Source organism: Psammomys obesus, unplaced genomic scaffold (assembly GCF_907164565.1).
Source record: "Psammomys obesus unplaced genomic scaffold, mPsaObe1.curated_primary_1811, whole genome shotgun sequence".
Lineage (NCBI taxonomy): Eukaryota > Metazoa > Chordata > Mammalia > Rodentia > Muridae > Psammomys > Psammomys obesus.
This window is the reverse complement of record NW_026594428.1, coordinates 12,092,568-12,112,735: the sequence shown is the minus strand read 5'-3', so window position 1 is coordinate 12,112,735 and position 20,168 is coordinate 12,092,568. Positions and strand designations below refer to the sequence as shown.

The window sequence follows — 20,168 nt, the reverse complement described above, 5'->3', positions numbered from 1 at the left end:
CACACACACACACACACACACACACACACACACACACACACACACACGGTCTTCAGTCAGTTTTTGTTCATATCCTTCTACCTGAAACAGTCTCTGTTGTACCCCCACGGAACAAAGCCAAAGAGAAATTGTACAGTTTTTGTATTTGTGTCTTTAATCCGTGGGATTTGTGAGGTGAAGTAGTTGGTTGTTTTGTAGAGGAGATTTGTTTGTGCAAAGATATGAGGGACAAGCCCTGGGTCACAAGAGCTGGGGGTGCTGTTCGAAGAGATTTGGTTCAACCAAATCTATGTTAGATCCTCTTGTCTCATGTTAATGGCACAGTGAAACAATCTACCCACTTAATACTATAAGAGGTTCACTAGGGTTTTCCCATTAAAACAGGCTCGCCAGTCATAGATTAGTCCTCCTTTTCAAGGTCGTGTCTACGTCTGAAAGGTGTATGAATTCTCTGGTCCCTGGGTCATTTTTGTGGCTGCTCCCTGTGTTGAACCTCCGGGGCCTTTCATCAGCTGCCCTGGGTTAATCAGCAAGTGTAATTTGTAACCCCCCACCCACCACACTACAACAGGGTAGGAAGTTTTAAAGGTGCAAGAGTGGTTGTGTGCCTTGGCCACATGTAGGAGACATGGTTGAGTACCTAGGATAGGCACCTTATTTATTCACCCATTTGGAAAAAAAAAAATGTGTGCCAGATTGATCAAATCTGGAGATGCATTAGTTACTGGCATCTGAGATTTAATTATTGCTCCTTTGTCTGTCGTCTGCATACTTTCTCACCTTTTTGTACCCTGTTTCTTAGCAGCTCACATGGTGTTCCATGTCTTGGTCAGTGAACCACAAGTTTAAGGAGAGAATGCAGAAACCTTCACCATGTATTATTCTACTCTAGTTCTTGTAAAATAAATCAGTTTTCTACTGTAGCTGATTTGCTCAAATTGTTTAAGCTGCCTTATCTGACTTTAACCCTTAGGCTACCTTTGCCCCATTACCTTTGACCCTTTCAGGAGGCAGAATTTTTTTGTGATACAGGTAGTAAATGTTTGGAAGTAGGTAACTGATCTTGTTTCCCGGTGGGTTCCCAATGTGTAGCAGAGTCTACCACTTCTGAAACAAACCAGTAGGTGGATTTGAGTCTGTGAGACAGTCTCGTTAGACACACTTATTATTACACATTTTTAGAAGACCAGTGTTTAGAGCTAAGAGTGCAGTTCTAGACATTCACAACACCATTGCAGTAACCAGCCCTGGGAAGTTAACAGTGAATTCAGTGTGAACAGTTAGTGCCATGGCTGAGGTGAGGCCCAGTTGAATGTGTGTTTACAAATATAAAATTTAAAAGTCCTGTGTAATGAATGAAGTTAGTTGGTTTTCTGTGGAGAGTGACTATTAAATTAGGTGCTATTGAGTGTCTTGAGCAAGGAGGAAGGGAATGTTAGGGTGGTCTTTAGGATCCAGGAGGCTGAACATCATCATGGAAATCATGTGGCATCCAAGCTCAGTTTCTTGGCTTGCTTTCTTTAAACCTGTAAGAAAAAAAAAATGTTGATGCCTGAGTTTTGTCCTGAATTTTGTGCTGAGGTTGATGACATATTTCTGTTAGTTATTTTCAAATTCTGTTGCATGAATATAAGGATTTACAGCTTTGGATGGAAAAGACGATACTCTTCTGTGATTTAAAAATAATACTGAACCTCAAACAGGTGAACTGACAAGAAGACAATCAGCCTCCGAGTCTAATCTGAAGAAAGAGAGATGGAAAGAGCTTGGAAACATTCTGTCTTCTGAGGGCACATTGAACAAGATCCCTCCTCTTCCTCGTTCCCTGGGGGCATTTTCCTACATCATCGAGACCCAGCCATTTGGTGTTCTGGGTTTTATTCATCTTTTACTGGTGTGGACTGACTTTCTGTTTTCCTCATTATAAGCTTTATTTACATTACCCATTCTTAGAATTCTAGAGTACATAGACTGTGCATGTTTGCTGTGTGTGACCTAGGATTATAACAGTAAGGAAGGTGATTATTTTATTGTAATTGAATCAATGCTCTCTTGTTTCTCGGTTGTGAATGCAGTGATTGTCTGGTTGCTGTTTCATTCTGGGTTTTCAGGGTAACTGGAATTTCAGTTTGACTCTGTTACATGTAAATACAGCAGATGCTTTGTTTCAGGTAGAAGAATGTAAACAAAAATCAGATGGAGACCTACTGTGTGTGTTGAGCTGATTTCATCCCCCTTCCTGCAGATGATGCATTTACTGACATAATGACCTCCTAACCCTCCTCTTCTTCATTCTGGCAAGCTTGGCTTTGTGGAGGTGACTTCCCTGCCCCAGCTCACATAGCTCAGTAAGATCTACTCACCTATAAACCCCCATACTTTTTTTTTTTTTTTTGGTACAGAGTATACTGGGTCAGAGTTCAAGCCATTAAGGTTTTCTATTTGAACCCCAAACCTGTTTTCTGAAACATGAACTCTTAATTGCATAAAAGGGATGCTTCTGAGAACAGGATTGTCTTATATAGCATAGGCTGCAAATCTTGAACAACAATACAAGCCTTGCCTTATGTAAGAAGAGAGCATTCAGAACCAAACAGCACCTGTCCTGTGCTCTCACAGTTAAAGACTAAGCTGTTGGTGGTGATAAGAGCTGACCTAAGTCCTGGAACATGTGGGCAGGGGTTTCTCAGCAGCAAAGGCGGCTGTGTCTTGTTCCCTTTGTGGCTAAACTATGGCACTAACTGAAGGGTTTGGCAAGAGAGCATCAGAGGGGAGCAGGAGATGGGGAGTTGGCTGCTGAGGAATTTTGGACAGTGGAATGCACTCTAGTGACTGTAATGTGTTTGTAGTTCTGCCTGTATAAAGAACTCCAAGGCAGTGTGTCCTATGACTTGATGATGTCTCGCTGGGACCAAGACTGCTGCATTCTATGTACCCTCATCATTTCCAGGTTAGTGAGGCTATGTTTACTGGCTCTCTCTCTCTTTTTATCTTATTTATTTTTAATTTTTTAATAGCCGTTGGCAATCTTATTAGTTCTCTTTTCATGCTTCAGGAAGTATAGCTGACGCAAAAGTCCTAGGCCTCTTGTACTTCTTGTCTGAACTGCTCTGTGTATACTCTTGGCCATGTGCTAGTTTTTTAATGTGGTATACAAATGAATATTCCGAATAGGTTCTAGTTTAGGCCATCCAGTTAATCTCCTGAGAAGTCCCTGTGACCCTACCGCCTGCCTTTGTTTTTCCAAGCTCTTCAATGATTGTGGTATATGTCAGTCTTACTATTGTTGGACATTTTGTGTTGAAGTGGTGGCAAAGTAAGAGACTTTGAAAAGGATGCTTTAACTTATATTGAATTCTGGTTAATCTGGTTAGAATCCATTCCCACCCATTTACTCAGAAAGTGATACCAAGTTTCAGTTAAGCGCTGTGCTGGGGATGAAAGGGTCTTTTCTAGAATTCCCTGCGTGAGAAGCAATCCCTCATTTCTGTTGATATCTCACAGCATGCCGGAACATTTCTTCCTTGAGTGGTGTCTCACTAGGTAGTTTGGAGGCTCAGATTTGAAGAAGGTGAAAGTGTGGACGAGAGCATTAGCACTGTGGGAGAAAAGAGGGGAAGGCACATCCGCTGTGAGGAGGAACACAATCACCACTGGATGCTGCACCATGTTGTCTGCGCCCAGCTTTGCGGTTTCCTAGACACGGACCTAACACATACTGTTCGTCTGATGCTTTTCGTTCCTTTATTAACTTAGAAGACATTCACTGTGCTAAGCAAGACACCAAGGAAAAGCACATTCTTTGTTAATTAATTAAGGATAGGTAGAAAGCATTCTTGAATGCTTTTTTGTAATAGTGATAAAACTAGAAAAGTGGTTTTAAGGCTGGACATTCTAGTTGATTGGAGAAAACAAAAGGATACATTAAAATAAAAATATACGGCAAATTTAGGCAGTCATAAAATATGTGACGCTGTTTATATTTGGGGGCAGAAATGACTGGAAATAAGTTGTAGCTATTCCTGGTGTTGGCGGACCTCCCTTCCTTGTCAAGCAGCTACAAGCAAGAGAAAGTGTCATGGCTCCAAGCCCATCATGTCTTGTCTGGTCCACTAATAAGCAGCAAAAATATCTCAGCTGCTATTAGTTATTTTTCCCCCATACTTTATTTTGGACTTGGTTTGAGAGTTCTAAATTAGTTGTGGTATCATGCATATTGCTTTCCTGAGTCTTTGGAAGGGAAATGTGGCTTGCATTTCCTGAGGTAGTTGGTTGTGGTTCGCTTACCATATTGACTGAAAGCACAGGTGATTCATAGAGAATCCTGTGTGAGGATGCTGCAGCCAGTGCTTTTGAAAGGACCACCCAGTAAGTGCAAATAAATAACAATGAGAAGCCATGGTGGACTCTAAAAGCATATTCCACAATTGATGAGAATGTATAATACATGAGTTCTGAGAGTGCCTGCCGAGTGTGGCAGGATATACAAGAGGGGCTCTGAATAACGTCTGCAGTCAGTCAACCTCTGCATTCAAAGAGAGGCCTCACCTGCCAGTTTCATAGCAACAGCACAATAATCGGCACACTTTTATGGTTAAAAACTTGTAGGCTCAATTAGAGGAGGTACAACTTGAAAACTGACCTGTCTAATGTGTACATAGTTATATAAAGTGGAAAAATTGTGACATTATTGTTTGTAGGATGTCTGAATTTTTACTGTTAACTGTACCGTGGGTAACCATGACAGAGTTTGCTGTCATGGATGCTGCCTGGGACATAGTCATATTTCATTCAATGGAATGGAAATCTCAAGTGTAGCTTAGCATACTTTTTTTTTTTTACTGCTGTGTAAAAGAAGGATTTATATAATTCAGTTTGTAAACATTGTTGTATTGATTCTTTTCATCTTACGATTTTATAGCCAGAGTTTCATGTTCCTATGTACAGGGAGTTTATAGTATTTGTCAAGCTCCCATTGAACAGTAACTACCATAAAACAAACACAAAACAAAACCTTTGTTCTACAGACATCAGATATATTTGAATCAATATTGAAGAAAAGCTTTAGATCATAACTCAGGTCAATTTGGCTGCTAAAACTATTCAATACAATATAACAGAATATAAAAGGATTAAGCAATCAAATGACAAATGACTAAAGATGAAGAGTTTATCCAGAGAAAAAACCAGGTTTTGTAATAAAGGAGAATAAGGGTTTCGCATGAATCAAGGCCCTTTCGGTACTGGTTGAGAATATACACTTGAATTCTTGCTTGGTGCCTCAGTTTCTTAGAAGCCCACAGAATCAGGGAAAATGTCAAGAGTCTGTCTACTACTACATGGCCATTGTGTTGCAGCAAGATGTCCCCATGTCTAATGGTCACCAGGTCAGTTGCACAGTCTTTCAGCTGGTAAAATGCCTGTGCCTTTGCTCCAAGTACTTAACACATTCTATTTTGAATATGAAAGAGCCAAGAGGATAAATGACTGGTAGGCTGAAAACCTAAAACTCTAAAAGCTGAAGAAGACTTGTGGTCCAACATTACTATGCAAAGATCTTATGAAGTGTTTTGCTTGGAATAGTTCATATTTCACATATTCATCCTGAAGAGAGGGCTGTTGAGTGAGGGAACCATTGTTAGAGCTGGATTTACTTCTCTGTCCCTTCCCCTTCTGAGTAGCAGCAGCCTGACTTTAACGAGCTTTGAATCTTCTAGAACCTTCCTCCATTAATATATTTCCCTCTTTGTTCTTTGTCTCATCCCACATTCTCATATATATTTTCATTCCTTCCAAACCCCTCTTGCAAAAGAGAAATCAGTCTTGCTGATGCTCTGGATTTCTGGAATTGCTTTGTCCAGACACTTGGTGTTGACTGAGGCGAAGTCCTTTCATGCTGCTTACATATCATTCGGGCTTTCCCCGGCAAGCATCTTCCCTCCAGTAGCAAAGTCATGGAGGGGATAGTAGTTCACAGCTCCCTGACCTGGTCAAATTGCATAATCTGTTCTTGTCTGTCTTAAGTAGCCTATGACCTCATAGATATACTTCCTAAAACTCTCGTTGATACTTGACACAGTTTTTCTTCCACCCCCCCCCCCCCCACTGTTCCCATAGTTGACTCTTCAGTGTTGTACCGTCTAAATCTAGATATTCTCCCCATTAGGTAACCTGTATCTTTCTGGTCTACAGTTCCCCATTCTTGGTAAAAGAGTGTCCTTGCCTATTTCATGAATGTCAAAACGTTTTCTGGTAATTTTAGAAGTACTCTTCCTGTTTGTTCCCAGGGACACTAACACTTTGCATTTCCTCTTGGTTTTCCAGTTGAACCTTATTTATCCTTCAAGGCTACTTTTCCTGTGTTAAGGAGTAGCCCTGTTCTTTCAGGCTGCTTTCCTTTTGGTTAAGGAGCTGCATTGGTGGGCCAGGTTGCAGCTCCACAAACTGGAAGTTGTTTGCTGGCCAAGGGTGAGTTATTTATCTCTTATAATCCTTAATTTCTTCATGGTAATGTGGGGTTAGTAATAATTTCTTCCATATAGGACAGTTAATATATTGATGTACACAAAGATCAACCATTAAAATCATCTTAGGGAGAATAAGTCATATATGTAAGTAATTTTGATGTTTCTACTTAATCAGTAAAGGTTCCCTGTTCCTCTGTTCTCAACAGCCATCTCTTGTTTTTCATTCGTATGGTATTTATATGCTTTCTCTCTACATATATTGAGTTCACTCCCTTCTGCTTATATCCCATCAGGTTTTAGACTCATATACTTTAAATAAAGGTCCTTTCCTACCCTGATTAATGCATTTTCCTAGAATGAATTTTGATCATACTAATTTCTTCATGCTCCTCTGCATATTGGAATTTCTCTTTTTCCCTGCCTTTCTTTTCCCCCTCCTCCCCTCAGAGTATGCTTCTGTAGGACTGGGATGGGTGAATTACAAGGAGGTCATTGTGATCCACTGTTTGTTGTTGCTGGGAAAGCTTTCTGTATTCTTGTACATTTCTGAGCTTTTGTAGACAAAATTCATCTTGGTCATTTGTTGTAGAAAATAAAAATTGCTAATAATGTTATTACTAAAAACCTGTAATTATTACGTCAGTTATCATTAATCTGCTACCATATCAATAAAAGACTCAGACACCTGTTGTATTTAAATAAAACTTGTTTCACCTGGGGCTGGGCAGAAATTATCCCCAATCTACCTTGTCACTGCTCAGCCTTATATCACATGCCATTTGCTTTAATCACTCCATTCTGGGCTACTTCCTATCTAATATCCCCATGAATACTTGTACATGCTTTCCTTCTGGGCTGCCTCTCTCCATGCTGCTTCTTCTCCTGGCCCATGTGATTCTTTACTTATCCCATGGCGACTCTGTTTCCTTTTTCTGTATCTGTCTCTCTCCTTCCTACGATTCTTTTATCCTCCAAGTCCACAAACTTTACCATGCGTACCTCAATTCTGTCCTGCCCAGGTGTGTAGGCGTTTATTTAACCAATTGGGGATAATTTGGAGATTTTTTTTTTTTTTTTAATTTGGGATATAGAAGCATGAGTGTGTGCATTTGCATGTGGGGGTACATTTCTTTTTGTCTATTTTTACCTTTCTTCCCCCCCCTCTCTCTCCCTCCCTCACTCTCTCCCTTTCTTTCCAATAACGCCTTCCAATATATTTTCATAATTTATCACATTTTATTGTGACAGAGAAATAAATTGTCTTAAAATGCTTTCTCTCAATTTTTACTCATGATATTTTAAAGGTTTGCCTTGGGAACTTAGGTTGGGTTGACAATTCTTAATATAGTTCTCTCTCCCTGGAGAACATTGCCATCATTGAGTGGTAGTGGATTGTTGAATAGAAGCTTTGACTGAACCAGACAGCGACAAACAGTAGGTCTAATAATGGAGATTATCACCAGGCCTTGAAGAAACCTGACAGCAAATCATTGTGATGGAACACAGACTGGTAAGAACACCCCCAACACAAAGGTACCTCATTTCCCTCTTTTAGAATAGAAGTTTTGACCATTTAAAAATAAAGAAACCGATCATTTGTTCAAAATAGAAATTGGAGGGCCTGACAAACTATTTTAGACACTTTCTTCTATTTATACTTACTAAAAACACTCTTTGCTTCTTTATTTAATTCTTTCTTTAAGGTACGGGGAGACTCCCTCCCAACATGTTTCAGCTAGTGTGTGTGTGTGTGTGTGTGTGTGTGTGTGTGTTGGTTTGTTGTATTTGTAAGAAAGAAATCTTTGTCCTGTAGCTTAGATTGTCCTTGAACTTTCCATCCTCCTGCCTCAGCTGCTGTGGTGCTGGAATTACTGGTATGCATGTACCGCCACGCCCAGTCCCACCTCCATTTGACAGATAGCTCAGATTCTTGCGTCCTGAGTAGTTGTGAAACTTGTGTAATGATAAATGTGTCAGCAGATGTAGTTCATGAGCCAACTGTAACTTTGTATTGCTTTCAAAAAAGTCGATAGTTAGTTTTCTGGCATGTAAAACTGCTTAGCTTTGCAGCTCTGAGTTAACCGAGTGACAATTTCTTGTTCAAGGATGTAGTTAACACACTTAGCCATGTACCGAACTTTGTCAAGAAAGGAGGACTGCTGCCTGGCATCCTTCCATGGCAGACATATTTTCTTCTGATTATAGATAGAAACACAATCAGAAGATTGCTTCTTCTGTGTACTACATGATGAACTTGAAATCAACTGAGAAACAACACTCCAAACAGGCTGCTGTATATTCATGCTGGGTTTTACTTGCAGATATGGAATCGTCTATGTAATAGTGTTTGCTATCATACTTAAGAACTCTATTCTGCTGATTCTAGACGAACTGGCTAACTAATCCAAATTTGAATTTTCAAAATAGAAACTTTGCAGTGTTTGGCAGCTTTCTGTGTGAGAAGTGCGTAGAGGTCATTAGTGCAAAGAGAGAAGACGCAAGTAGAGATAGCCTGTGAAGTAACTGACGTACTACCCTTTAGACCCCACGGAGGAGTTTGATGCCATTTTCTTGTTTTCAGGCTGTTAGTGTGTGCTGGTTAATGTATGCCAATGAGTTTTATAAAGTCAAAAAGCTGCATTCATTGACGAGGTAGTATTACTATAGAACATGTAGATGAGAAATGGAATTGAGTCTATTATGGAGAATGTTAGTTAATGTCCCAGGTTAGTATCCTTGTGCGATCATGCATTTTTCTGAAGAGAGTTAGCGCTCTGACTGGGGACCCTGTTCTTCAGTCACTCAAAAAATTAGGTAGCCTATGTCTTCCGAATAGGACCAAGGAAGCTCTGCTAGAGAGTGAAAGTGACTGCAAATCATGCTCCTCTGCATGCCAAGCAACCAAACTTCAGAATGCAGATTGGGGAAAACAGCCTTGGTTTTGCTTGCTGCCAAACTGAGGGACATTTGGATGACCCAAGTGAGTACAAGGACTTCGAGGAAGCTTCATTGCATATTGTTACTTAGGCCTTCCCCAAAGGGTTGAAGGCTTGTTAAAATTAATAAAACTCTTGTTTCTTTTACTCAGTGCTTGATTTACTCCAGAGTTCTTCCATTCTTTCTCATCTACACCCAGGCACACCACTGAATGTGTTTTATTTCAAAGAATAGAGAAACTACGTGTATAACCATTCTTAGATATTTAGGTGGGTTTTGGGGACATGAACTTAGGTCTGTATGTGAACTTACCTGCTGCAAAGTGCATTTAACTGTGGCACTATGCATTCAGGCCTACTGCAGGTCTTTTGACTATAACTAAAAGAATGTCCAGTTAATAGGCCTGCCATGCCTTTTAGCTGATTACTGCTGGTAGGGGTTGAGGAACCTCAGAGCTGTTAGGTGTCGTCGTCTTCTGAAAAGGATCCAATCACTGTTTTTCACTCCTGTAACTGGGTCAGAGAGTTTCCATTCACCAAAGCAATTTGTCAGGGGCCAAGGGGGCTAGAACGGAAGACAAGGCCCTGCTGGATCTCCTGATTCATAACGCCATTGCTTTTACTTTTTTAAAAAAATGGACCCAAGGCTCCAACGCTCTTCTGCTGCATGCTTTTGCACCACGTTCCTCTGAAAATGTCTTTAGGATAAATCTGTGATGTCAGTTTCGATAGGGTTGGGTGTGGAGCACAGGATCCTCCACAGAAAGTACTTAGAGACTTGGCTTCTCTCAACATGAGCAGCTCTTTCCACTCTGCTCTCCTGCCCCTTGCTCCCCTGCTGACTTTTATATGAAACTAAAGGATTTGTGGCCTAACTGTGCTTCAGGTCACCATGACTTTGCCTTGCCATTCTCAAAGCAAGGCCAGTGGCTTTCAAAGCCATAACTGGTCTTCAAGATCCTCAGCTTATACATACCAAACAAAAATTACAAAGTGTTGTCATTTAAAATTTTTTTAAAATCCAGTTTTGTCTTAAACATGATCTTCTCTGTCCCAGGCTGGCCTTGAAAGTGTCTGGTGCTCCTGCCTCTACCTTCTGAGTGCTGGGATTAATCAGCATGGACACCACACACAGGGCCTCCTGCAAGATCCTTAATCTCTACCACCTACCCCCTGAGCTGCATTCTCAGCCCCAAAATGTTGCCCTTTATGATTGTCAAAATGGTAATGTGTCCTTGTTTTATTTTATATAGCTTTTTCATTTTAGAAATGAAACATAGAAATAATATCTTTCCATTTGGAGAAAAAAAATCAATTGGTAAGAATTTCTTACATAATTTCATCATTCCTGAGTCTATTCGAGAGGCCATAGGTATTTAGAAATGAACTAAGTATCTTTTCCATTAGAAAATAAATCCCCAGGTTCCTGAGCTCTGTTAAAATCAAAACAGAAAGTGGCTTCTTCTAAGGTATTAACTAGAGCTAATAGTGTTTGTGTGTTAAGACTTAGGTCTGTGGAAGGAGGAAAAAGAACAGTATAAGCAAAATTTTGGCCTTTATTTGTGCTGTAATATCTTAGCATTTATTTATGTGGAGGTATTTTTGGTTGTTGTTGCTTTTCTGTTCTCTTCATAGAATTCAGGATACTATCATCCCCCCTTTCCCCTCCCCCCGGAAAATAAACCTGATTCTATATGTGATTGTCTCCCAGTTTTCTATGTTGTTTTCATGTTCCTGAAACAAAGGAGTCTGTGGTTAGGACCAGAAGAGCCATGAGATGCACCAACGAAGACAGGTGCCTGCTCTGCTATGGAGATGATTCTACCCTTCACTGGCGAGGAAGTTTCTGGTAGATACAATATGCGCCTATATGTGGCTAAGCTTTCATTCAGAGTCAGTGTCCTGTGAAGCAGCTTCAGAAAACAGAAGAGCTCTATTTGCATGGATCATGTGTTCCTGAGGCTCTGCAGACAATATCTGCTCTATGGACAGTCCTGGAAGAGGTGGTAGAGGAAGTGGCTTTAGAATGATATTTCCTGCATTCACAAGATTTGACATATTTTTTACAAGAGTGTTTTATATGCAGTAAACAGATTTCTTTGTTCCTCTGAGATTATTGAAAACTGACTCTACATCATAGGATGTAGAGTGGGTAAAGGAGATTGTTTTAATTTACCTCTTGAGGTTCTGTATTTGTTTTACAGTTCTTTGTTTCTGTTAGGCTAGCAGTAACTTCCTCTCTTTTCTTTCTTTCTTTCTTTCTTTCTTTCTTTCTTTCTTTCTTTCTTTCTTTCTCTCTCTCTCTTTCTCTCTCTCTTTCTTTGAAAGAGTGAGAGTTAGGCAGATATATTTCAACAATTAAGTCTTGCTTCATTTAGCAAACCTCATATTGAATGTCACAAATCTTAAATAAACGTTATAGTTTATTAATTTTTTCCTAAATATTATTTGTGATTGACCTTTCCATGTTTATTTCCTGAGATGGAAAAAGTAAGTTTTAATTTAGCTGGCTGCACTGATGGACTGGCTAACTTTAAGATTAGGACTGTTCTAGAGGACTAGGTTTTTGTCAGTATCCAAATCACTGCAGTTTGTGAGAATTATGGTGGTATTATGAACTGCTGTAATATTGCTGTTTGGGGCTTCCAGCATCCTGGGGACTGTATATAAAATAAGCACAACTTAGATAATGTGAACAGCTAAAAAATATGTATTTCTGCTCTCAGACAGGCTTCCTGGAGAGAAAGCAATAAGTACTTACAAAAACATTTCAGACCATCTCTGTTAAAGAGTGCCTTCATTGTAAGTTCTGAATTACTTGTCACCTTTAATTTCCCAACCTTTGAAATAAACATAAAAGATAAATATTTATTCAAGTATTCAAATTTTGTGTAGCTATAAAATTTTCATACTTAAAGTATGCAGGATCAAGAACCAATTTATCAGTAAGATTTGCTCTAGTGCCAATATAAAAGATCACATTTCTCCTCTCCATGAAATTGAAACTACTAAATATATATATATATATATATATATTTTTTTTTTTTTTTTTTTTTTTTTTTTGCCTGTAAGAAATACTTATCAATCCCAAGAGTCTTAATACTTGACTTACAGGAAGAACTGAAGTGCAGTTTTAAAGATATTTATTACTTTTTTTTTCTAGTTATTTTTTAGGAAAAAAGAAATCATTGTACTTGATCTATCTGGCTGGGACAGTATTTCTTTATGAGCTTTCTTGGGTGTAATGAAGTTAAAGAAACATGGTTTTAGATGTCTCACAAAAGGGCCTTGGGGCATGACTGAGTCAGCTACTAGGACCTGAGTTTCATCTCAGAAGCCAGTTTTAAAAAGCCAGGCATGGTGGCATATATTTATAATTCTAGCACTGGGGAGAGAGAAGGACCCTGGGCCTCAATTTGGCAGTCTAGGCAAATTAGCAAGTTGTAGGCCAGTGGGAGATTGTTTCAAGAAAACCCAGGGGACTGTGCCTGAGGAATATAACTGGCAAGGTTGCTGTCTTAGTTATTTTTCTATTGCTGTGATAATACACTATAACCAAGACAGCATATAAAAGAAAGCATTTCAATTGGGGCTCATGGTTCCAGAGAATTAGAGTTCATGACCATCATAGGAGGAAGGTAGGACGCTGCAGTACGGGCTGGTAGGTTACATCTTCATCCCCAAGCAGGGGGCAGAAAAAAAGAGCTAACTGGGAGTGACTGGGCTTCTGAAACCTCGACGCTGGCCCCCAGCGACACATCGTCTCCAACAAGGCCACGCCTCATAATCCTTCATAAACAATTCTAACAACTGGGGACGAAGCATTAAAACATATGAGCCTGAGGGGGGCCGTTCTCATTCAAACTGCAAGAGTCGTTCTGTGACTTTTACATGTCTGTCTGTGTACACACATGCTCATATGCTAAGTGCCACAGACGTTCTTTAGGCGTTCATTAGGGAAAGTCATTGATTGCGAACGAGCAAAGGGTATAGTGTACGGCATCAGCGGGTACGGCATCTATGAAGCTGGTTTCAAGGCAGCCTGCTCACGATTCATGCTACGTGGAGGCAAACTCTGAGCTCCCTGACAGGCAGATGCAAGGGGGGGGGGCTCCTCCTTCACCTCTGTAGCGCCGCCCTCGCTTTTATTGCTCTTCATCCCAGCTTGCTTGCCCCTGCTAATCTGGCTCGCTGCTGGACTGACACTTTTTTCGTAACAGAAAGCAGGTCTTTCAAACATTTCTTCTGGAATACTGGTTTGTATCCAACTGCAATGAATTACATAGATGCTGAGTTTCTACAGAGAGAGAAAAATATATAGGAGACAGTTGTGGGACATTTAGAGTATGTTGTATGTTAGTGCTTTAAAAACACTTTATTTTTTTTATACTTAAAAATCATCTATAGAAAATGTAAAAAAAAAAAAAAAGACATTTGCCATGTTGTGATTTCCTCACATTAAAAACCCTACCTTTGACACGTTAGCCAAAACAGAGATTTATTTCTTTATTGTTTGCATATGAATTTGAAGCAATTGATAACCTTTAAGTAAAGAATGTGGATTCTTTTTCATTCCAGTGTACAAAATAGAGTTTCTTGTTTCCTTGAAATAACTGATGGGAAGGTATTGAGGACACAGTGGAAGGTGAAATGAGTGACCACTTTGTGACCACTCAGGACTAGATTAAATTGAGAGGAATGCATTTATAATCGTGTATAACTGTTTTGTTTTTGATACAAGGTCTTGTTATGTAAAGCAGGCTAGCCTGGAGCACAGGACTTCACTACCTCAGCCTCGCAGGTGCTAGGATTACAAACCTGCTGTGCTCGGCTTCTAACCTGTGGTTTTAGAAATCTTTGTCTAGAAACAGATTTACTGGTAAAGTGGATGATCAGTGTGTTAAGAGAGACTCACAACATCATGAAAATTATATATGTCTAAAGCATTCTCACCAGCGAGGCAGACTGATTTTGGTATCAGCCATTAACCGTGCAAACTTTTCACACACATCTGCAAAGACAGCAGGAGCCTTTTTGGCGCATACACATCAAACATCTTTGAATGACGTTTTAAAGGGTGTCTGCTTTTTTCAACCGTGTTTTAATTACGTTGTTTGTAATAGCTGGTTCTAAGACTCATCTGTGTACTGCCTAAGTTCTGCTATTCTGTTGGTCTTTCTAAGTGCAGAATTCTCTGGGAATTGTAAAGTTTGGTGTTGGGGAGAGGAACCAACATTTCAGCAGACCTGTGAAATGTCAAACTCTGGACTGACGTCCCACTTTAAATCCCCATGAAATTGGCATTTATTATTTTACAGGAACTAGAGAGACAACAAGGTTCATTAGCTTGCTCAAGGGATGCAAAGCTGCCTTGGAGGGGGGATTCACGGGTCAACCATGGCCTAATGTCCAAATTCTTCATGAAATAATACTTGCCCACTGTTCACCAGACTCAGCGTGGCACTGCTTCTCCCTCTGCTCGTCGTTGCTAGTTATATTTTTATGTGTATTTGAAATTGTGATTCTGTAGTGTTAGTTCTTGTGGCAGAAAATGTTCTTGCACTTTTAAAGAAAATGTCAAAGGTGCTTCCTGTTGAGATGTCACGACTGAGCTCAACTCTCGTGCTTGCCCTCATGTGAACACACAGAGCTCCAGTGTGTGCACTCATCACCTGCCCCTGTTGTTCATGGTGTCACTCGTTGCTAGTAGACATCCTAGCTGTGAGGAAATGCAAAGCAAGCTTAACTCTTTCAGTTTGTCACTTTGGATCAGGCCTACGTAACTTCCAATTGTAGATCACTTCTTGACTCAAGAAACCTGTTTTTCCCCCAACCCCACCTCTCTCATGGGGACATGTGTATAGGGTGGTTGCAAATGTGTGTGTTCAAATGTTTGCTCATTTGTGTGGAGGCCCAAGGTTGATGTCCAGAGTGTGCCTGGATTACTCTCCATTTTATTTGTCAAGGCAGATTTTCTTAATGGTAGCCAGGGTTGCTCGAGAAGGCCAGTCTAGGTATATTGCTCAAGGCACCCCGGTCTCTACCGGGGTGCTAGAATTGGAGGTACTGAGTTGTAGGTCCAAACTCCATTCCCTATGAGCAGCAAGCACCTCTGAGCTGTCAAGCCATCTCTCCAACCCTGTATCTCTCTTTCTTTTTTTAAACTCAAGTGTTCCAATTTTCTATACTAACCAATTTCTTTCAAAACTAGAAGTCATAGAAAGGAGAGGACTCATTCAACTCCATGCCCAGGGTCCTTGCTTGCTCTCATTTCTTAAGGATCAGATAAAAGAACTTCATTAGCAAATAGGAAGAGGAGAGCACCCACGAAATTTCTTCTGTAGCCTATATCCTTTCAGTATGCTGAGCTGGGCCTTTCTGGGAGGTCCTGCCTCAGAATCTAGGAAGGTAACATTCCTGGCCTTAGAGCTGCATTACCAGATCAGCTTCACCTGCTAAGTGGTGCCTCTTGCACTAACACATTCTTTTTGGGCTTTGACCTTTGTTTTATGGTACAGCTTCATGAACTCAGCTAGTTAGATTCCTTCTGAGCAAAACACACCATTGCATGATGCTCTTGAGAAGGTAAAATAATTTAGATAAATCATTTAGGATTAGGACTGTTCCCGACACCTTAGATTTTAATTTGTAACTGTAATTTACCCCTCAGGGTGCTGGGTAGGTGTTCATTCTTATTCTTGTGGGAAAAAACCAGATGACCGCTTTCCTGGGGCTCTAGTGCATTTCACAAACACCTTTCTAGAACTCTGCTGTGTTTCATGCAGGTAAGCCAGCTGAAAGCATAGGGTGCTTGTGATTAAAAAGAAAATCTACATTATTGAGACACATTCTCTTACAACTTGATTGTGTCTGTTCGATTTCTACCAAGAAAAGAATCACAGCTGGGCTTAAAACAAAGAATAGAATGTGGCTTTAATTGTGCTTCAGAAAACCCATTTTAGTAACTCAGATTTTAGGGTTGTAAACCAACAGGACTTTAAACCTCTGGGGATTGCTATATAGAATTTCACCCTGTGGGTGTCAGAACCAAGCTCTCCATTCTTTGTTCACAAGGAGACTACATTCACTCTTTGCTTCCTAGGCTGCAATTTCTAGGTCGGTGTATGGGTTTCTGTTATACAGCTGGGAGAAGAATCTAAAGGTAGACCTATCAGGTTTTCCATTTCCCACTTCAACCTAATGCATCAAAATGTAACATGGAGTACAGGAGCCGAAGGCATGTGTGATACCAACAACTAGGGAAGTGTCTAAGAATTTGATGAGGGTGTTGTAGAAAATGGAAAGAGCATTTTAGTCATCTTTGTGTTTATTCTTTTTTTTTTCTGTCTCCTCCAACTCTTAAAGTCAACCCAGTCAGGGAATTAGCATAGAATGGTGAGACAAATTTTGACTGAAGAATAGTACTCTATACAACACCTGACTTTCAAAAGGTGTGGGTTATTTCACTGTCATGAATCATGATTTCAAGAAGCGTAGTGAAGAAAAAGCACGGTTCTCTGCTCTGAAAGGATGCTAGTAAGGGGTGGGGGGTTGGATAGCTAGGTGAAAAGAGTCCAAGGGTAAGCAGAGCCAGGAGAGCTCACAGTCTCACAGTCTGAGGCCCTTCACCTGTACTTCCGCTCTTCCTGCGGTGGAGGGGGCGACAGGGCCAGGGGAAGGTTAGCTTTTTAAAAGTCTTGCCATCATGCATTCATGAAAAATAATTAAATTTTCTCAAGAAAGCAACATTGAGTGACTTCACACAGACACACAGTGCTATAAAAACATGCAAAAGAATAGTTGAGAGACTTGTGATTTATGCTGGGCAGTTTCTCCAGAAAGTTATTCGTAAATTTTCAGATTTTGTTGCTGTTATTGGCGGAGGTTTGTAAAACAGCTATATTGTAGTTGTAAGATGGCTGTCCCTGCCATTTTGTGCTGCAGTGTTCAATGCTGGATGTATAACGGGACATATAAGAATCCAATCCCAAGCCACCTGGTCCTCATTGATCTGGTCCTCATTGATCACTGTTACTTGGCGACCTCCCCCACCCCCACCCCACTGGCGTGCAGGCTTGGCGGCTGAAACTTGTCTTTCTTTGTTTCGACGGGATACTACTTGTAATTGTGCTAGAATGCATGTGACATCCAGGCCACCACTCGTTTGCCCCCTTGCAATTGCCCGAGCTCCTTGACCCCTCGCTCTGCAGGACGCCTCCTGCAAGTTTGCCTACTTGACCCTAACCCCCCTCTGCCTTCCTCTGTGCTTCCTTCCAGAACTCCACGATGGGAGGCAAGCTGAGCAAGAAGAAGAAGGGCTACAATGTGAACGACGAGAAAGCCAAGGACAAAGACAAGAAGGCTGAAGGCGCGGGCACCGAGGAGGAGGGGACCCAGAAGGAGAGCGAGCCCCAGGCGGCCGCCGACGCCACCGAGGTCAAGGAGAGCGCCGAGGAGAAGCCCAAGGACGCGGCGGACGGCGAGGCCAAGGCCGAGGAGAAGGAGGGAGACAAGGCAGCGGCCAAGGAGGAGGCGCCCAAGGCCGAGCCCGAGAAGAGCGAGGGCGCCGCGGAGGAGCAGCCCGAGCCCGCGCCGGCCCCCGAGCAGGAGGCGGCCGCGCCCGGGCCCGCTGCGGGCGGCGAGGTCCCCAAGGCCGGCGACGCCGGGGGCGCCGAGAGCACGGGCGAGGGCGCGGCCAAGGAGGAGGGCGAGGCCAAAAAGACTGACGCTCCCGCCGCCGCCGCCGCCGAGACGAAAAGCGACGCGGCCCCGGCGGCTTCAGACTCTAAACCCAGCAGCGCCGAGCCCGCGCCCTCGTCCAAGGAGGCGCCCGCCGCCTCGGAGGCGCCCAGTTCCACAGCCAAGGCCCCCGCGCCCGCCGCGCCCGCTGCCGCCGCCGCCGCCGAGCCCCAGGCCGAGGCGCCCGGCGCCAGCTCCGAGCAAAGCGTGGCCGTCAAAGAGTAACCGGGACAGCCTAGCCAGAACCGACGCCACTTGCAAACGACCTGTCTCACGCTCTCTCTGTCTCTCACTCTGTCCTCTCTCTGTCTCTCTATCCTATACTAACTTGTTTCAAATTGGAAGTAAGGATATGTATTGCCCAAGGGATTAAAAAAAAAAAAGAAAAAAAGAAGAAAAAGAAAAGAGGATGTGTCCCATTAGGGGAGGGAGGGGGCGGGGAGAATCCAAATAGTATTTTTGTGGGGGAAATATCTAATATACCTTCAGTCAACTTGACCAGTCAGTCCTGGATTTTAGAGATCATTGTCTGAAAGTACATCATCTGTACCTGAACCGCTGTCCCGTACATGCCATCGATAAAAAAAAACCCCAGCATCTCTCTTGCGGTGCAGTTGGGGAGGGAAGCGTTTGATTCTGCCCGCAGGGCCAGTGCCAAGGCAATCAGATCTTTATGAAAGCAGTATTTTCTGTGTTTCCTTTTTAATTTGCAGCCTTTTCTTATTTTGGTATTTTTTTAACGTTGTGGATGAATGCCAACTTTCAGACGGAGCCCACTTAGCTTGTCCACATGTATCTCCATGCCAGCCCTCCATTCTTCCTCTCCAGATATTTTTGGGAGTAACAAACATTCTCTCATCATACTTAGCCTACCTAGATTTCTCATGACGAGTTAATGCATGTCCGTGGTTGGGTGCACCTGTAGTTCTGTTTATTGGTCAGTGGAAATGAAAAAAAAAAAAAAAGTCTGCCTTCATTGCAGTTCCAGTTTTCTTCCATCTGTGTCACAGACACCAACACACCACCCATTGGAAAATGGAAAATAAAAATAAAAAATAAAAATAAAAAATGTACAATGGATGCATTGAAATTATATGTAATTGTATAAATGGTGCAACAGTAATAAAGTTAAACAATTAAAAAGTAAGTAAAGACTCTTGCCTTTCTTTCCCCCTCCCTTTCTATAATGCTTGTTTTTCTTTCCTGCGTATAATTGAATAAAGGTATGGAGCAGAATCCTCAAGTGTTCTTGACCAATATCTTTAAAAACAAACAAAATGAAACACACCAAATAATGGAATCAATGTCACTTATCCCATAAGATGAACAGGAAAAACATGAATTTACATTCAATAATAGTTTGTGCATAATTATTAGTACTAAAAAAAGAGCAAATGTTTTGCATGAAACGTTACATGACAATCAAGAGCTGTATCTTAAAGGCTAGAAGAACAGTATGATCTTATAGAAACATCCTGTGTGTATAAACTGTGAAGCCCTGGACCAGCATCTATGCCTGATTCTCCAGGTAAATGGATAACAGAGCAAGGCAAAGAATCCGGAATGCCATCATGAGTAGGTAATGGGATAACAGCCAAAAGAATGCTGTAGTCTCTTCTGCTTTTAGTGGCTTCCATCTTCTCCAGACCTCCCTTGTTTTGGCTTCAAGGGAGCATAAGCCCCTGACCTCCAAGACAAGAACCCTTTGATGGCTGACGTATGTGGAAGTTTGTGCACATGCCAGGGAGAGATGTAGACTACAGGCGGATGTGCTAACCCGGCACCCCTTGGTGACTCCATTACTGGAATAGTGATCATCTGTGTGCTCAGGTACCCCTGTGCCACATGGGGAAGGGGCTGGGGAAAGGTGGCTTCTCTACAGACTCAGCATGTACATCAGTTCTTGAGTGTAAGAAAAGAAGTGATTGTCTCTTGAATCTCAGAGTAACTTGGGAGAGTTCAGATCTGATACTGGAAACGAAAGAAAGAAAGAAAGAAAGAAAGAAAGAAAGAAAGAAAGAAAGAA

The 20,168-nt window shown here is 41.6% G+C and overlaps 1 protein-coding gene across 1 annotated transcript in view; it reads left to right on the top strand.

Moving 5' to 3' along the window:
• Basp1 (brain abundant membrane attached signal protein 1) overlaps window positions 1-19,242 on the top strand; it is a 50,766-nt gene extending 31,524 nt beyond the window's left edge. The window contains exon 2 of the mRNA XM_055619001.1: window positions 17,681-19,242. Coding sequence (XP_055474976.1) covers window positions 17,690-18,367 — 678 coding nt within the window. The 5' untranslated portion in view covers window positions 17,681-17,689 and the 3' untranslated portion in view covers window positions 18,368-19,242. The remainder of the gene's footprint in view (window positions 1-17,680) is intronic.
• Window positions 19,243-20,168: the final 926 nt, after the last annotated feature.